This window comes from Sciurus vulgaris (genome assembly GCF_902686455.1).
Source record: "Sciurus vulgaris genome assembly, chromosome: 5".
NCBI lineage: Eukaryota > Metazoa > Chordata > Mammalia > Rodentia > Sciuridae > Sciurus > Sciurus vulgaris.
The window spans coordinates 71,726,249-71,745,932 of record NC_136465.1 but is presented as its reverse complement, the minus strand read 5'-3'; the positions used below and the strand labels follow the sequence as shown (position 1 = coordinate 71,745,932).

The window sequence follows — 19,684 nt, the reverse complement described above, 5'->3', positions numbered from 1 at the left end:
CTCTATGCATGACCATCTCATGCTATTAAGTCCTTTGAGCCACCTGTAGCAGGTGCAGAGGGACCTGTCTGAATAAGACAGGGGAAGAGAAAAAGGATGGTATCTAGGTCCCTGTGCCCAAGTATAGTACAGACAGACTGTAAGACAAAAGACACAAAAATACTAAACAGAAACCGCTATTTTAGTTTGTATTTTCCAACCTAAAAAAGGACAAATGTTATTTCTCAAAACCAAATGTGAGAGGCAGACAGAAGCATGATTTTCTACAATCTATGTGTATGGCTCTTCTGAGTTGCATGAGCTCTTCCTTATGGTCACACCTGGGGGGATTTGAACTTTCTTATGTAATAAACAGGAGCCATAGAGGGCAACCCACCTGTTTGTGACAGAGGCAGTTCCACCATGCAGTTGATATGAAAGGTAGCTGTAGCTAAGCTGCTGAATTTGACCCATTTATACTTTGTGGTGCCCCACTCAGGGACAAGGACCCTGTCATGAGGGAGACACACATTAACATATTTTCTCACTCACCTCCACTAAGTCTTGGCTCATCCAGCAAGAGTGATTGACAACCCCCAGAGGCTGTTGGACAACTATTTGAAAGAAGGGTCCAGGAGAGGCCTCCTCCACCTGTTACTCTTTTCTTTATCACTTCACATCCATAGGGGTCCCTAAGCCCCAGGAGAAGGGTCAAGTGCAAATCTGGTAAACCAAGAAGACCTAGCAGTTGTCAACTTAATTAGCCTTCAGGAAAATATATAGATATATGAGCACAGTGGGGTTGCTATAGAGACAGGCACAGGAGGCACATTTAGAATGGGGCCTCATCACATCACCCGATAAAAATAAGACCCAGGCTTTTTAATAGAATGAATTACTTAAGTTTTATATTTAACAGGGGACGACACCAAGGCTATTACTGGTTTTCAGAATATTTTAGGAATCTGGGCTGCCAGCTTCTGCATATGTTAACAGCCATCACAACATATGCTCTGGTGAACAGCAGTTGAGAACTGGAAGCCCATGTGTCTCTCCCACCCCTGGAGATAAGAGATGGTCCTTCTCACTTAGAGTTTGTCCTTCCTTAATTGGGTGAGAGATTTTCAATGAGTTTCAGAGAACCGTCTGGAGAAGAGTGATACTGCAATGACCTTTCCATACATTATTGCTAATCACTATATCAACCCCATGAAGTATTGATCTCATTTTTCAGATTAAAAAAAAAAAATCTGCAGAGATGTTCACAACTTTCCCAAGGTCACACAGCGAATGAGTGGTATAGATGAAATTCAAATCCAGGTGTCCCCATTATGAAACCCATGCTTTATGGCACATCGGCCAGAAACAACCTCTGCATAGATGGGAATCTGGGATGAGGTGAATCTAAAGAGATTTCCCAACTTTATTGGCACACAACATAGACCCTGTTATAGTTGAATCTCTCTTTGGGTAGCCCCAAAATGGATGGGTACCAGTAAATATTCCACAGAGATTCTGATTGCCAACTAGTACCTCTCCAGTAATCCATGGTAAGTGCTAATTCCTGACTAACTTCTCTGTTAGTCTTTCTGTTACTGTGACAAATAGCTGGGACAACCAACTTAAAAGAAGGAAATATTTATTTTAGCTCACACTTTCAGAGATATTATGCATGGTGACTTGGCCCTGCTTTCTTTGGGCCTGTGGTAGCACAGTACATCATAGTGGGAGCGTGCGATGGAGGAGGCCTTTTGACTGTGTGGCAGCTGGGAAGCAAAGAGAAAGGAAGAGAATGACATGCCAATATCCCTTCAGAGCACATTCCCAATGACTAAGCCCCACTAAGCCCCACCTCTTAAAAGTTCCATCACTAGTCTGGAGACAAAGCCTTCAACACATAGGACTTAGTGGAGGCATTCAGGATTCAAACTGTAGCATCCTCCTTACCATTCCAACATGCTTCCAGGATGTCCCTTCCCAAGTCAGACAACAAGCATAGTTGACCCAAGATTCTAAATTAAACATCAGTAAACATGTGTCCCTACTACTCTCATACCAATAAAAACTTAAATGTATGAAATTGAATTGAAAGTTCAAAGTGAAGTTATTTTTGTTGCAGAAGGGTACGTCTAAAACCTCCTTTGAAGAAAAATCTTTTTCAGTGCAGTACTGTATAGTAGACAAACTCCATGCCCACCAGGCACTAACCTTTCCTTCTTGTGGGAAATGGTGCTGGTGACAATATGGTTGGACAGAAGGCAATGGAGATGGGAAGTGGAAAGATTGTTGGGAAGCTGGGGGCCCCATAGTGAAGACAATGGTACACATTGTCCCTCCTACTTCAGCAATACATGTATCCCTCCCATTTCAGTTTATTGGGAAAGGATAATGACAGAAGATATTTAGTCTTCAAGGGCTCTGAGAGAGGACATAAAGGGCAAAACTAAAGACACATCAACAGAAATGCATCAATCCAAATGAATGAGCTGAAGAGGCACATGGCAGTCAGAAGCCACAGACCAGAGGCTGGAACCAGGCCAGACCGGGAAGGGAGACAGTCATGTCTCAGAAGAGTCCCCAAGCAGTAGAACCCACCCTGGGAGCTTTTCCAAGCTGCCTGCAACCTGCAGAGTGGGTGTGGAGTGTAGCCAAGGGAATCGCCAGCCCCTTCCTGCCCTGTACAGAACGTGACATCAGCTTGTAGTTGCACAGGATGTTCAAATCCATCCCTACTAAAACTGCCACCTCTACTTCCTCCCCAGTACACACCTTTTCCAATCCCTTTACAATCAAAGCTAATGTTCCACTGATAGATTAAGACCTGGATTGAAAGACAAGAAACCTAGATTTTAAACTCACGTTTGTGCCCCACGTGACCCTTGTTCATTTATTTCACTCTCAGGGATGCAGTTTCTTCTTACATTTACATAGCAATTTGCAAGGGAGTATGTAGCTTTTTAAAAGGATTTACTTTACTTCAGTTAAACATGCAATACATTTAAACAAAAGAGAGAACTGGGTGTGGGAATAACTTCTTAGCAGAAATATTTTTACTAGTTTCTATTACCAACCTAGCAAAAGTTAGCTGCAAATGCAGAAATTCCCACGTACATCAGAGATACTTGGTAAGTATTTGCTTAAGGAATGAATCATTCTGCGCTACTGAAATAATTTCATGATGTATTCCTGGTGTATAAACAGCAAAATAGACTCTGGGGGCCAGCTTGGGAATCCAAGCAAATCATGGACATGCTTGGAACTCAGGTACACTTGTAAGATCTGACTCTGCCATTTGTTAACTGCAGTAACTCAGACAAGCCACTTAAGGTCTTAACTTTCTCATCTGCAAAATGGGAATAGTATCCATCAGCCACCAAGGTTGAGGAGAATGGCCAGAGGGCTAGGCAAGGGCCAGACACAATTTCCACCCTGGAGTGAATGCCATGGCCAGGATGTTGAGTAAAAGCCAACCCCTCCCTCCCTCCTCAATCCCGAGGCTCTGTGGTCTCTTGCTGCAAAGGTTTGACCTTTTAGCACCCTCCTCAACCACGGGCTCTTTCCATGAAGAAGTCTTCAGAGTAACTCGTAGGCAACTGTCATGGCCTGCCACCAAGCCTTTCCCCTTCCCTGTCTTTACCCTTTGCCCTCTAAATAAGGAAGCCAGCACAGCCAGGCCAAGAACTGCTGCCCAATATGGGTCCTGGGTGGCTTCTGCCTCCCTCTTCCCCTGGGCTCCCAGCCAGCTCCCCCTCCCCCAGAGATGCTCCCTGCTAACTTCATTCCTGCCTCATAGTTGGAATGACAGTGGTTCCCAGAATCCCTGGGGAATGAAGAGGGTGATGGGGGTCTGGGGAGGCAGCCAGGCCCAGGAGCAGGTTAATGTTACAGTCCTGGATAAGTGAGCTAGCCCGGCTGACGTCAGGGTGATGATGGGTGGAGGGGAGGGCCAGGCTGCTGAACTATATAGATAGGTCAAATCAAATAGTATCACCCCGGGACTGAGCAAGCGGCAAGCTAGAGAGCGTCCCTAAGCCATGGTCCCTACCGGCCGCGGCTCAGCCTGGGTCCCTCTGCTCTCAACCCGAGTGCCTGAAGCAGGCTTTGGTTTCATGTCAGCAGCCCTCATCTGCCTTCCAAAAATAAGCCCCTGCCGCCATGCTGAGGGGAGAAAAACAAGAAGGGCGGTATTTTTAGGGCCATTAATTCTGACCACGTGCCTGAGAGGCAAGGTGGATGGCCCTGGGACAGAGGCTGTTCATCACTATGTCCCGGGGAGCAGGACGTCTTCAGGGCACGCTGCAGGCTCTCGTCTTCCTAGGCGTCCTAGTGGGCATGGTGGTGCCCTCGCCTGCAGGCACCCGCGCCAACAGTACGCTGCTGGACTCGAGAGGCTGGGGCACCCTGCTATCCAGGTCTCGAGCTGGGCTTGCTGGAGAGATTGCCGGGGTGAACTGGGAAAGTGGCTATTTGGTGGGGATCAAGCGGCAGCGGAGACTCTACTGCAACGTGGGCATTGGCTTTCACCTCCAGGTGGCCCCCGACGGCAGAATCAGCGGAACCCACGAGGAGAACCCCTACAGTGAGTGACAATTGCACCCAGATGGGACATTTGGGAATTTGGGCTGTAGCAGAACTAAAAGATGAAGGGGTCTTGCTCTGGTGGGTGGAGCCCTACTATAAAGGGGGAGAAATGTTATGCACTATTTAGATACCCTGGTTGGATCCTGCCTAGGTGCAAACTCAATATGCTGAGATCTGAGCATCTTGGTGGCCTTTGCCATCACCCTATGGAGTCCCTGTGGAACTAATTGCTTCAGTATTACTGGCCCATCTGAGGTCTTATAAGACCACTAGGAACCATCAGCCTGGAAAGCCATGGAGCAGCAGTGGGGAGACTGAGTAAGGATTCTTGGACCAAATTAGACATGAACTTATTTTATTCAGTTTCCCTCTCTGAGAAGGAAAGGCAAATGGTTTGCAAAATTCCCAACTGAAGCACATTCTTCTCTTTAATTCAACCTGCTCCCTTTGTCCCCGGGTCCTTATACTACAAGTTGATACATAATGCATAGTCTCCTAGCAGAGACAGGATGGGGACCGCAGGATCCAGGCAAGCCATCAGCCTCTGTGTAGCTGCAACATTTGCCAGATAAGATGGGTTGAGATTTGTTGAAACATGTGAGCCTATATTAAATAATAATAATAATCAGCATGCATGTTTTTGCCCAAGTCAAGGATCTTGAGGGATTGATTCAGTGAAAGTTCAGATCCAAAGTTTATCTTAAATAGATGCATGGTGGTCACTGCAATCCCTAGCTCTGATATGGAACCTTTTCTTGCAGAGCTGATGTTTAAGAGGATAGTGGCTAGACATGATGAATCTAGCAATGGGATCTCCTAAAATTAGAGAGATCAAGGACAGAGGTGATGGAAGGTCTGGCTATCTAGGAGGAAAGGGACAGACTGAATGCCCTGGTGGGGCTTGAGTCCCCACTGTGATTTGTATAAGCCTTAGGTAATATAGCCCCCATTTCCTTGTCAGGCCTGCTGGAAATTTCCACAGTGGAGCGAGGTGTGGTGAGTCTCTTTGGAGTGAAAAGTGCACTCTTCGTTGCCATGAACAGTAAAGGAAGATTGTACACCACGGTGAGTTCATTAGGCCAGGGGAAGCTCCAGGTTGCATGAGGCCTGACACACAATTGAAAGAAAAACACAAATGCAGTACAGAGAAGTGAATCTTTATCCAAAATGAGAAAAGAAGGGGTTGTGAAAGGAGCCCTTGCAAGTGAGGGGTCCTAGAATCTCCTGCTTTGTCAATTTCAGAACTAATTGACTTCTGCATCAGACTGTGATTTTGCTGATCCATCTGCCAGGGCCTTTGGATGTAAAGAAACCATAGCGCAGGGAGTTCTTGGGTCAGAGAGATCTGAACTCTGGCATAAAGCAGCCATCCAGGCTCATGGGCAGGTCTGATTCCCTGAACTGGAGAGGCCTGTGGATCAGAGTTCAGCCTGGGTGTGCTATAGGAGGCATCCCAGCTAGACTGCCACAGGGACCATGGAGATGGAGGCCATTTCCCATCTTCATCATTGTGTTGAAATTTTATTCCAAGGTCTTATGTCCTCTGGTATTCCATCCTGCAGGCTAGAGAAGGATCTCCTCTGTTGCACCCTTTTGGCAGGCACGGGCCCCACCTCTCCCTCTGCCACCATAGATGGTCTCTGGGAGGGTAAATGCTGGTCCTTTGGCACAGTAACCAACATCTGAGCACATTAATCAAAATTTCTTCTCTCTTTAACTCTCCTGGGACTTTCAGCCCATGATTTGGCTTATTCTAATATATGGGTTTTAAACATTCCGATGAAGTTGTCAAAACTGAGTTCTTTTGACAGCAGAAAGGAAGCTAAAAAGGAAGACCTCAGAGCAATCTTCAAGTAAGACCAGAGTTATTTATGGGGAGGGTGTGGAGGGATGTTTTACTGCCTCTTGGAGGACAAACTGAGGATCAGGAAGTGAACAAACAGATCTGGGGCTGGTGCTGGGTTGCAGGGGGCTGTCCCTGCAAAAGAGACCTTTTAAATACTGGAGTAGGTTGACTAGATGGCCTCTGCTCATAACCTTTAGTGTTAACATCTTAAAGTCTGGGTTGGTTTATGGGGACACATGGCATGGATGAAAACCGGTGGTCTCCTCCTGATTCTGTGGATAGTATGCATCCATATCACCTTGCAGGACCTACTTCATAGATTATTATTCAGCAGGGCTGGGATGAGGACTGAAAATCTGTTTTGCACTTTTTTTTTTTTTTTAATTTCTCATTTGTATTTGAGGCACAGGCAGGAGTAGGGACCACCAGGCTATAGGGCTTCTGGAGGCCAGGGAGTCATGTTGCCCTAGTGTTATACTAGCCCTGAGAATTGGAGGGCTCCTGAAAAGAAACAGCCTGAGGGTTAGAATTCTCCAACGCCCTCTTTACCTCTCTCTGGAAAAGTGACAGGGAGGACAAGGGAGCAGCCTGGGAGCAACCAGAGACTTTAGTGGAGCAGACATCCCATTCATGGGGTGAATCCTCCCCAAAAGCACCTTCTCACCAGCCTGAAGAGTGCCCAGATTCCCTTTGAATTGGAGAGCTGGGAATTTGGGTTGTTGACTATGCAGGAGATTTTATTTATTTCTTCATATTTTTATTGGTTCTTTGAGGTTAGTTATACATGACAATAGAATTCATTTTGACATAATTATAAAGGCAAAATTATATGTTGGCATAATTATAATTTGTTCTAATTCAGTCCCCAGTACTTCCCTTTCCTCCCCCTTCTTCCCACCCCCTGTTCCCTTCCCTCTACTCTACTGATCTTTCTGCTATTATTTTTTTTTTTAATTAGCATCTTGTGGCTGTACATGATGGTGAGATCCGCTGTGGTATATTCATATATGTACCTGGGAATGTTAGGTCAGACTCATTCCACTGTCTTTCCCTATCACATCCTCCCCGCTTTCCTTCATTCCCCTTTGTCTACTTCAGGAGCAGGGGATTTTAACAGGTAAATCTGGAAGGAAGTACAAATTACATAAACTTTTAGTCTCACCACCCTTAATAGTAAAACTAGCATTTCTTTCTCCTTACCCAGAAAGGAACTGAATTGTGCAGAGAGGGGAGGAGCACAAATCTAGGGTAAATTTGTGCATTTTCAACTGTAAACCTCCTGGTCCTTATAGGAAAAGCTGGGAAAAGCTAGGAATATAAGATCTAGCAGAGAAAACGCCTCAAAGGGGAAAAAGCACTCAGAGTGACAAATGTTAAGCAGACATCTCTTTGAAGTGTGGAACACCCCAACCCATCAGGCAAATGACTACAGATGGGGTCAAGTGGACTGATGAACAGTTGGGTTCGCTAACCCAGCAGAGGCCAGGAAAAGTCTCACCCCTCCTCACCCTACCACCTCCAGCAGCATTTGGCCAAAGTGCATCTTCTCCAAGGTGGGAGATTGTCCTCCCAGGACCCCAGGCCTGAGAGAGGGGCTAGGCAGCTGTGCCCAAGCCTGGGCACCTGATGTTTCCTGTGGCTGGAGACCAGATGCTCCTGAACAACCCCCTACAGGCTCTCTCTTTTGCCCTTCAGGGGCCATTATCACAATCTAAAAAAACAATTGCCAACTGATCCCCCGGAGCCAGGAAGACTCCTGCTGGGTGATGATTTCATTCACACTATTTCCCTTTAAGCCCCCCTCATTCTGGTGGTTCAGCTGCTACTGCAGTTAAATGGAATTTCTCTTGTGGGGAAGGGAACCCTCCCCGGGTGGAGAGTGTTGGTGAGGGGACCAGGTGGAGTCAGAGAATGAGAGCCAACAAAACCCACCAAAAGTGGCCTCCCATGTAACTGCCTCTTAGAGGGCAGTTTGCCTCCCCTCCTAGACAATATAAATAGCTAACCTGGATTAAATGCCTACTGTTTGCCCGACACCCTGCAGAGTGCTTCACAAGCATTATCTCGCAGCGCTCCCTGGGAGGCACATTTGATCTGCAACCTCATTTTGCAGATCGCGTGTCCAAGGTCTCACACACAGTGTCCTATCACAGCTATGTGCAGACCCGCCTCAGCACTCCTCAGACAATGCGCAGAAGGGCCACAGCACAGGCGCATTTGGCAGTTCCTGTTTCTAGTGTCTTATTTTGAGCAAAGTTCCTGAGCGTCTCTGGGCCTGGGCTCCTCAGGTGTAGACTGAGGCTGAAATTAGTGAGTTCCAACTTTCTCGTTTTCTTTTAAAATTAAGAAACAGCTGAGCGTGGGGGCACTTTTCTATAATTCCATCGACTCAGGAGGCTGAGACTGGAGGATTGCAGTTAGCGACTTAGTGAGATCCTGTCTCAAATTAAAATAAAACTTTAAAAAAAACAGCAAGGAACTTAAACTGATGGTGGTTCTGTTGACACCCATTTGTTAAGAAAACTACATATTAAAAACAAGGTACTAGTAATTCAGTTATACTCCTAAGGGACGTTAGTTTTAATAATCATAACAGCCTTTACATGCTTCTAATTAATAGTAGTTTGACAAGTACAAAGCACAAAATCCAAATCCGTTTCATCTGTAGAGGGCTCCCTGATGATTACCTGGGCATTGTGTTGGGGAAGGGCGACCAAGTCCCTCCTTCTTTCTGTTAGCTGCTACTCCCACCTAGTAGAGGATGGGGTTCCTGAGGGGATGGGACAGTGGACACCCACCAAGTGGAAGTGCAGAGAGAGTGGCCTAGGGTCCAAAAAGAGAGACTTTTGTGCTAATGAGTGCCTGAGCCCTGCAGACAAAACACCGGCTGCTTCAGAGGGCTATGCAGGAGTGAGAAGAGATACATCTGATGAAGACCTTTTCCAACATTTCTAAATTGACAATGCAATTTAGACAGTGCAATTGACAGTGCAATTTTCCTAACAATTGTATGTTAGGAAAAGGGGTTAGAAAATGCTAGCATCTTCAGAGTTGGAAAACATTCAACAAAGAACCGAAGAAGCAATCAAGAACTACAAAAGGAAAGCATCTTAGGACATGATTTTCTTTTTTTCCTTCATCTCCGAACTCCTTCCACTCTACTCCATCCCTGTGCCTCTGCCCGCCTCACATACATAACAACCAGGAGTAATAGGGCAATAGTCAAAGCAGACAGAGGATAAGGATCTTTAAAGACTGGAGTAACTTAGCTCTGGCCAAAGACAAGGGCATGAATATCTTGTCTCCCTCAGACTTTCCCGGGCATTTCTGCCAGAGGAAACTTACCTGAAACACCCAGAGATGTGCTCCTGTGCTTCTTCCCCACAGTGAAAGATGAATGCATTTCTTTTCTTTCTTTTTTTTTTTTAATGTGAAGTTTGGTTCCGCATGGGTCTGATTAGACCTACGTGGAATTTAAGACATTATCACGTCAGTGCTTGAGCCTGGCAGGCCCAGGAAATGTGATCTGCTGGAATTATTTTCATTTGTTCAAGTAATAATATACGGTAGCTGCTTTTATTAACAGGACATTCACTTGGCTCGAGTGCTTTTCTCACCAGAGCTGAGGAGCCAACATTCCTGAACCATGAGAACCTTAAGCTCCAGGATATGATGGAGATGAATTAAGAGACTGGGTCTTGAGCATCGCTCTGGTACTTGGGAAAATCCCATCAACCTGAAGCATCCATTCCAGCAGAGTCCAGGGAATATACATTCCTTCCACATGGTGCCACAGGCTTCCTAGCCACCTAGACCCCCTGGAGGATGGGTATGACAGGAGCCAGTAGGGAGAAAGCAGAGGGCTACTGAAGGAAACTTCACCTAGTTCTGTTTGCTTTTTAGGTTTGTATAGAGTTCTGGGGTCGGGGGAGCTAAGGGTAGGAGATGAGCTAGAGAGAAAGGACAGAATGAGAAGAAACTGAAGTAGTAAACTTCCAAAAAGGTGTATGTGTGTGTGTGTGTGTTGTGAGGGGTGGGGGGTTGAATAGTCAAAATCTGATGAACAGCGCTAGGATGCAGCTCAGTGGCAGAGTTCTTGCCTAGCATGTCTGAGGCCTGAGTTCCATCTATGGCACTGGAAAAAAAAAATCTGTTGAACAGAGAATTAAGTGTAACACATTATCTCTTGGTATCCTTAGGAAATTAGTTTCTTGAAATGGGTAACCCATGGATACCCAGTTCTGCTCAAGTCCTTATATAATGGCCCATAACCCAGTCACATCCTCTGGTAAATCATCTCTAGATTACTTTTAATACCTAATATAATGTAAATGCTACATAAATAGCTGCCATTCTATTGTTCAGGAGGAATGATAAGGGAAAAAATCTATGCATGTTCAATACGGAGGCCATCCTTTTTACAAATATTTTCAACCCATGACAGATTGAACTTAGGGAGGCAGAACCTATGTACACATAGGGCCATCTGTGTATACCACCGCAATCATGCACACTTAACTGATGTTTTAGGGGACACAGGCACTTAGGAAAGGCTGGCTCTTGGATACATTCTAGACAGTGGGATGTGGGCAACGTCCTGTGTTTCTTGAGGGAATCATTTGGCACCTCCCCTTTCCTCTGCCCCACTCCCTCCGCCCTAAGATCTGATTTCCTCCCTTCCAGTCTGCAAAGAGAACACACAACCTCCCCCTTAACCACCATCCAGATCAGAAATAAATTCTCCTGGAAACTGACTGGGCGGGTTCCTCTCCAGGGACATGTAAAGTTAGAACAGAGGGAAAGGCAGGTGGGTGGAGAGGGCCATGACACCACTAGGACAGACCACCGCTTCTGATAGAAACGTTTCCTAGCCCATCTTCTACCTTGAATCCCTCTCCCACTTTAAATAATAAACTTATTCACACAGATAATACATGAGCATGGTTAAGGGGGAAAAACGATCAAAGAATCTTCCATGGACCTTAAGCGTCATTGCCAAGGAGAGACTTTCCAGAGGCAGCCACTGTTCCAGGTCCTCATGGACCACTCCAGGAATAACACACACATGTGCGTGTGCGTGCACACACAGGCATCATGTTTTAAAAAATCACATGAACAGAAACATACTTTGCACGCTCTTTCAGACCTTGAATCTTCACTTGGCAGTACGTTTTGGAGAACTTTTTGTATCCATACACCAAAAGGTCTCTTATTTTTTCATGAGATACTATTCCATGACATGAATCCACCATAAGTGACTCAGACATGCCCCTCTTAATTGATCCATACATTGTGTTTGGTGTTCTACTGTTGTAAATAATGCTGCAGTAATTTGGGGGCACATGTAGGCACATGACAATAGGAAAAATTCCTGGAAGTGAAATTGCTGATGCTTTGCTCTCTCCATTTTTGGGGTAGACATTGTCAAGTCCTTATAGACAGTATAACAGTGTACACACCATTCCTTGTCTCTATACGCTCACCAACAGGAGTATAGTATCAAACACTTTTCTGATCATTGAAAATGTTCTTTCTTTTTATAATATACATTTCTCTTATTAGGCATATTTTCTTATGCTCAAATGCTATTATCCCCTTTTCTGTGAACTTTATTTTTTATAAATGTTCATTTCCAGTAAGTTAAGGGTTCTGACTATAGTAACAAAATGTTCTCTTTGACATATGGGCACCGTAAATATTTTTATCATTCAGTTTGCCACTTATATTTTTATTTGGTTTAAGGTAATATTTTCAGGCAGAAGTCAAATGTGTTAGTTTTTTAAAATGGTTTCTGAATTTTTAAAAAATCTTGCTTAGAAAGATCTTTCTTATTCTGAGATTGTTAAAAACATTTTTGGCCAGGCTTGATGGTGCATGCATGTAATCCTAGCTACTTGAGAGACTGAGGCAGGAGGGCCACAAGACCACAAGTTCAAGATCAACCTGGCCAACATAGGGAGACCCTGTCTCAAGATAAAATTTTTAAAAAGCTGAAAGTGTAGTTAGTGCTAGAGTGCTTGTCTAGCACATGTGAGGCCCTGGGTTCAATCCCCAGAAATACACACACACACACACACACACACACACATTAAAATTTTTCAAAATAGAATAAAATTTTTTCTAGATTTTAATGGTTATCTCTTTTATGTTTAAATTATTGCTTTTGAAATTTATTTTGATATAAGGAATGAAGTCACTCATCAAACTGTATTATTATTATTATTATTATTATTTTATCCAGTCATTCCAATATCTTGTTTTCTCCAGTGATTTGAATGCTACTTTTATTTTATATTTATATTAGATTCATTTTTATATGTGTTTGATTGACTGCTGGACTGTTTTTTCATTGATCGGCACCAGTGTAGTTTTTTAATTAGTGTAGTTTATTTTCCGTTTTATTTTCACAACCAATCTCGAATTTGACTTCTAGTGCTATGGCTCCCAAGCTTTGCTCATCAATGATCTTGAGTCCATAGCTGACTCTATATCCCATGCACAGGTGGAGAATCCACCATTCAGAGGCTCCTGGTGGTCTGCGTGGTACCAGGGCTGGCACCACCTCCTTCTCATCCTTCCTCTGTGCTTGTCCCTGCTAGCTCACCATCTCCCAGTCACTTAGTCAGAAACTGCAAAGCTTAAAAGCTAAACTGTCCAATAACCTACAGGAAATCTTATGGGATTAGTAATCCAGAGTAAGAAAATCCTTTTAGTGGTTTTGTGGTAAAGAAATTTGTGATTCAATCGGAACACAGGCCAGGCCTTGGACCCAGGATTTTCCATGCATGATTTCTGTTGATGCTCACTCCAATTCTATGGTATAATTGTTCTCATTGTTCCACTTTACAGAAGAGGGAATCAAGGCTTAGGAGGTTAAATAATCTGTTCCAGTTCACATGGCTAATAAGATGTGATTATCATGAGTGGAAATGCAAAGCTTTGGTGCAAATATGCTCTTTACCTGCTTTGATGAGTTCATTCTCTCTGCTTGTGGTCATTCCTTCCTGTATTCATTCCATAAATATTTACTGAGCACCAATAGTAAGGGAAATCCCACCTACTGGTATGATATGCATGAGACAGTGAAGACTTTCATGTGTATCTCAAGCATATTAATGTATATGAATGGCTTTGTAAACAATAAATAAGAGCCGTGTGTTGGGGGAGATTGTTCTCAATGTTCACATGGGCTCTGCTGGCCCCTAGCTCACTCTCCTACCACACTGAAAGAGCCTCTGGTGTTTCAGTGTTGCTCTTATTAAATCATCATTCATTCAGCATCATATCCCAAAGCAGACTCTGTCCTTGTCCTAGGGATCTTGGAGTCTATTGGAAAAGGAAAACCTTAAAAAAAAACAGTGATCAGATGCTATTTACATGACCTCAGAGAGGTCAGTCCCAAAGGGTTCTAGAGTCTGGGATGCTAGTAAGCAGGCTCCTTATCACACCTCTTAACAGTGAGGCCAGGATGCTCACAGTAGGTTTTCTATAGAGATAGAGGATACCTCTAGCACCACTGGGTGTCTATTGAGTGGGAGTGGGGGGGTGGGGGGAGGGGGGTTATAGCAAATGACTTTAGTCAGCAGGAAGGAGGCAGAAATTTTACTCCACCTATTTCTTTCAGTTTCATTCTGTATTTATTTTAAAGTCTAGATTCAAAGTCTCCTGGCTCCCACCTTGCTCTTTCTTCCTCTAAATCCCTCAAGTCCCTATGGACTCCCCCAGAGCAGTGACCCAGAAAGGCTGGAGAGGAAGGAGCCCTTTTCTTCTAGGAAGAATGAGGGATTTGGGTAATTTATTGGGAATGAAATTGTTGATAAGTGACAGGAAATCCAACATTCGTCTTCTGAACTTGTGCACACGCAAGTGTCAACCAAAGTAGCCTTGAAGGGGGCCATTTATTGTTGGAACCACCTATCACATTGGGAACCAGGTTCCTTTTCAGGTAAAAATTGCTATACCTTACTGTCTCTGTTCCTGCATGGTCCTGGAGAACAACAAATATCTAGGAGGCACCAGACATCTCCCAATTCAAAGTCAAAACCAAGAATGGGCCTCTTTGAGGAATAGCAAACTTGAGGAGGGAGGGACCATAAGTGGAAAGATAGTACTGGGAAGGACTTAAGAGATCATCTCTCTCCCTGCCCCTCCACTCTCCATCCCCACCAGCTCCCACCACACACAGTTTGCACAAAACATACTGAGGCTGAGAAGGGAGGAAACTTCTGGAGCCCACACAACCAGGAAGTAGAAAAGTCATTAAATAAAACCCCAGGTCTCAATCCTACTCCACTAGACAATCTCTCATAGTGGGCTCGAGAAAGCAGCTTCCTGTAGCCTGCCCTGGTCCTTTCATTGAATGGAATGCATTATCATCTAAGGACAAGTGGAAAGTGTCCTAACCTAGAAGTCAGGAGACTGGAATGGTATAGCTTCAGCTGCATCCCACTCCACAGGACGGACCATCCGTATGTGCCCTTGGCTTCCTCATCGTGAGGAGGAGCCATGAGAGATCTGAAGTTTCTCCCTGTTCGAATTTCCCAGATTCTGTTCCAGGATGGCTTAGACCCTGTCATGCTTGTCTTACAAAGGGAAGGAAGGGGACACTGGCAGAGGGGCCTACTCTATGTGACTCAGCTGCCATTTGCAGCACTCCTCATGTGTTATTGAATCTCTGCTGTTTGTGCATTTCTTCCACAGCCCAGCTTCCAAGATGAATGCAAGTTCAGAGAAACCCTCCTGCCCAACAATTACAACGCCTATGAGTCAGACTTGTACAGAGGAACCTACATCGCACTGAGCAAATATGGACGAGTAAAGCGGGGCAGCAAGGTGTCTCCAATCATGACTGTCACTCACTTTCTTCCCAGGATATAAGGACCCATGAACAAAGGCTCACAGGTTGACAGCTATATCTTTTCTATTGGAATTTTGCACAAGTGAACAATACCCCTTGTTGTCTATGACTTCTGAATCAGGCTTATCTTGTACCTGGGGAGACCTGAGTTGGTTTCCTTGGCTACCTGATGGCACTTAACCCACCCAAGTGAGGTGTTACCATCAGCATCTTAGACTGGTGATGGATCCTGTGCTTTGACCTCACCTGAGAAGAGAAGGTATAGATGACACTTGTGGAATGTGACCGTGTGCACAGGAAAGGGCCGGGGTGGGAGTATGTGTGTATCCGTGTATGTCCATACATCTCTGTATATCTTCTCAGAGCAAAGGCATTTCAGAGCATCGAGTTTCTTTCCCCTGGTATCATCACTGCAGGAATCTTCCTGCAAGAATGTCACCTGTCAAGTCAGAAGGATTGATCTATGCTCCCATTCTGCCTCTTTCCAATCATCTTTTCATTCAGAGGCCGTTAACTGCACAGGCGACACGGGTGGTAGGGAGCAGCTGTCCTCTGAGTGCAGAGAGGCCAGGGCAAGAGGGTGTAAACTTTCATTGCAAACAAGGAAAAGAGTGATCAGGTGCCCCAAGCCTCATGCCTGTGGGGGTTCTAGGGAAGTTGGGATGCATCATCAAAGAAATGGGGTAGAAGGGGTTCCCTTCTTGGAAGAAAGTGGCAGAGCAGTGCCCAGGGCAATTGAGGAAGATCTTCCGGAGGCAGCAGGAGGGACTGGATGTTCTGTGGAGAGCTGTTCTGCCTGGAGGACTCCATGCGTGTGTGCTCCAAGAACAAGTAAGGGCCAGGCTGCCTGCCCATAACTTTTCCTCACTTTGAACCAGGTCTTATTTTAACCTCAGATGACAAGGATCCTAATAATGGCAACCTCTTTGGCAAGGAAGGGGATGCAAAATAGGGCATGAAGGAAGTAGAGAGGCTTTGGACTACAGATGATAATTCCTCTCCAGCTATGTCCAGGAAACTCACCCAAGTTCTCATCTGATATTCTCACTTCCTTCTTGGTCGGCTTCATCTCACATACACGCAGCACCCTGGATGCAACAGAATGGGCACCGTGACCTCCAGAGTTTACCCCCTGATTCCCTACAGTAGGAGAGGAGTGCTAATCCTGTGAGATCAAGCAGCCAAGCTGAAGTGGCTCCTCGCTGTACCATGCCTTCTTGCCTCCTGTCCTTTGAGAGTATTTAAAGCAGAGGTTCCCCAAGTGACTATAAATGTGGTCTGCCTGGAGCCTTCAGATTCCTGAACATTGGAATGTTCCTAAATCTGAAACCAGAGAGAGCCATATCAGAGTGCAAATATTTTCGGCATATGTGAACCATCGAGTTACAAAATGACCTGACACCCTCTGCTACTTTCAGGGGCCCCGGCCTGCAAGACAATCCCTCATCTGTTGCAAATACCTTCATCTTCAACATACCTCTCTATTCGTAGATGCGTGCCTCTATAGATAGATCTAGGCTGAGGGATTCTGAGTTGAAGATGGAGGTTGGCAATCCCAGGGAGAGACACTGTACTGCCTGCCTCCTCTGCTCTACAAGTATCAGGGCATGTGCTGGGTGAAGAGGTAAAAGCCACAGCAAGGTGAGAGCAAAGATTTAACAGACAGTCAAGGCTCAGGAGCATGTGTGGATGTAATCAAGCCTTGGATGGAAACTAGAGGGAGCTGGATCTTGGATCAAGTGGAAGGGAGAGTAAATCAGTCCATCTTGACTGTGGTAACATTGAAATGCAGGTCTGCTTGGAGGCAGGAGACCAAGTTGGTCACTTTTTAAGAGACCTTGTCCAGTGTAATCAGTTTCTTTAACAGAGCACATCAGAAATGGAAGCACTAAGGACCTAAGGTGCATATCCATGCCTGATGGAACTGGGAATGGAGGATGGCTGGGTAGATGGTTGAATGGTGATCTGGATCAGAGAAAAAAGTTCCATATCCTAAAGCAGTAGTTCCTTCCTTCCTAGGTCTTTCGGCTGACTTAGCACCAGAGGAGACAATCTTCTAAAGAGTCTGCAAGGCTTTGGATTGTTAGGCCTTTCCTGGATCTCTCTAGAGGCTCACAAATTGCTCACATCCTGACAAGGAGTTTTACCAAATGTCTACACTCATTTTTCATGCTAGGTGTGAGAAGAAGAAACCATGAAATGCCTGGAATCAAGCAGGTTTGATGTTCAGCCACTGTGTAGTCAACCAGTACACTGACTTTCTGTGACTGACACCAATTATGATCTGGTTTAATTGGTACCAGGACCTGCACCATACTAGTTGTTAAGTCTCTTGAATATTATCTGTGGATGTAGGGATGTATGGTTGATGCTTTTAAATTTTTATTATGCAAAAAAATTCACTTATGGGCTTTCTCTTTTACTTATAAAGTGACTTAGGCTTAAGAAAAGTCCCACCCACAAAAATTGGTTAAAGAATATCAAGGGGCATTTCAGTCCCTTTTCTACTGCTATTGTGCACAGGTGTGGAGAGTTGTTCATTCCTGATCAAATGTCCTTTGAGTTCTGGACTCAGTTGTCAGCCCATTAGATCCAAAAGGCTGCAGCAGATGTTGCCATAGGCGGGGAATAGAGTGAGCCCCACTTTCTCACTGAGGATGTACTAAGAATGATTTGAGTCCTCCCTTCCCCAGATCCTGAGCAATGAACCTGGTTTATAGAGTTTTGTAGCTAATTGGACTATTTTCTAACCTGAATCTTCTCTGGCAGCTCCATGCAAACTTTGGGTTCCAAGAGCCAAATGGCTGTCTTATTCCCTCTCTAAGAACAAATGATAAAGAAGAGCAGAGCATATCTGCATACACCTGAAGATGGACTTCTCATCTGGGAGAAGGTTAGCTCAGAAGCAAGTGGGGAGCCCCAGGACCATTGTAAAATTGCCATCCTCTCCAGGGCATGGATGGACCTCATAGGAAACCAGAAAATTTTAAATGCCTTGTTCAAGCTATTGCTTATGTCTGAATGATCACTCATAGCCTTTTAATACCTCTCTCTTTCCACTTTCTGTACATTTTGGAAACTCCCTTGGGAAACAATATATGATTTTGTAATTAATACCTTATCATTATCTTTCACAGCTTTCCCCTCTACCACCCCATCCCACAATACCTCCCCGCCACACACACACCCTACACTCAAGCCCGTGGTTAGGGCTATTCTATGGCTTAACAAAGATAAAGGAGGACATTTTTCTCTTGTCATCTTTCCTTTTTAGACATATAGTCTTCTCCCCAGACCAATAATCCAGGCTTGAAATTCTCTCCCTTCCCAAGTGCTATCCTGGACATTTTGAAATTCTCTTTCTTTGCAGGCTTCAGGCCCTTTTCCTATGCTAAGAACTTAGATCCTTCAAGTACTCACTCTATGCAAGTCCTGGGGGAAGAAGGACATGGAAGAGCCCATGAGCTGTCATGTTTCTTTCTCCCAGTGTTTGACACCCATTGCCTTTGCTGCATTGTGCCCCGGTCACTGGGGCAATGTAGCTACCAAATGGGTTGTTGGCCCGCAAGATACCAGATGTCCCCTCTTCCCCTTATTCTCTTCTGCTTTTTAGGTGGACACAATTTAGAAAACTACAACTTTCTATCCCTATGCTTTTCCCCAAAGACTCTGGGCCAGTTATCACTGAGAAGGTATTCTCTGCCACTTGCCACTCTCTGCCTGCCCAGTGGGTCTGTAGTAGTTGCTCCTTCCTTCCCTACCCACAAGGAACCAGCCACCCCTGGCACCTCTCCCAAAAGCCCAAAAGATAGGGATGTTCAGGACAAAGCTAGAAGGATATGTAGAAATACTACAGTCTATGCTTACACATGAGTGAATAATTCCTCTTCCCAAAAAAGAAGGAGGACATGATTATACCCCAATTGGATCCTGAATCTAGTGCAGCATATAGATAGCCATAACAGAACCATTCTTGTATACCTCATTGGACTACTGAAATTCCGGCCCCAAACAGCTGTGTTTTGATGTGGTTCTCTTTTTGTTAAGTACCTCAGGCTGGGTCCCGGTGCAGAGCTGTCCTTAAACTTGGGTACAGCAGATAGGAAAACCCAGAAACTGTTCAGTCATGTGCTTGTGAAATGTGATGCTTCTATTTTTTAATATGTATGTGCTATGCACAAACCATATCATGTTCCAACAAAAAGTAAAAAGTCTTTTTATACGTTTCTCTAAATTGTTTCACTCCACCCCTCCTATTAAAACTGACAACAAATTTCTGGGTTGTGATTGATTTTTATCTTAATTCTCTTCCCTATCTCAAGGAAGCATGGACAGAGGAAACAGAAAGCATAGACTCCTGGTGGTGCTGATTATGAAGGCTGGTAGAAGTTGTGGGGTTCACTTAGACCACCAGCCCTACT

The 19,684-nt window shown here is 44.8% G+C and overlaps 1 protein-coding gene across 1 annotated transcript; it reads left to right on the top strand.

Annotated features, from left to right (window-relative positions):
• Positions 1-4,212: 4,212 nt before the first annotated feature.
• On the top strand, positions 4,213-15,283 carry FGF6 (fibroblast growth factor 6; the record flags this gene model as incomplete). Its single annotated transcript, XM_079140465.1, has 3 exons — positions 4,213-4,558; positions 5,522-5,625; positions 15,107-15,283. 3 exons carry the CDS (start codon positions 4,213-4,215, stop codon positions 15,281-15,283), a joined length of 627 nt encoding a protein of 208 aa, XP_078996591.1.
• Between the last annotated feature and the right edge of the window lie 4,401 nt (positions 15,284-19,684).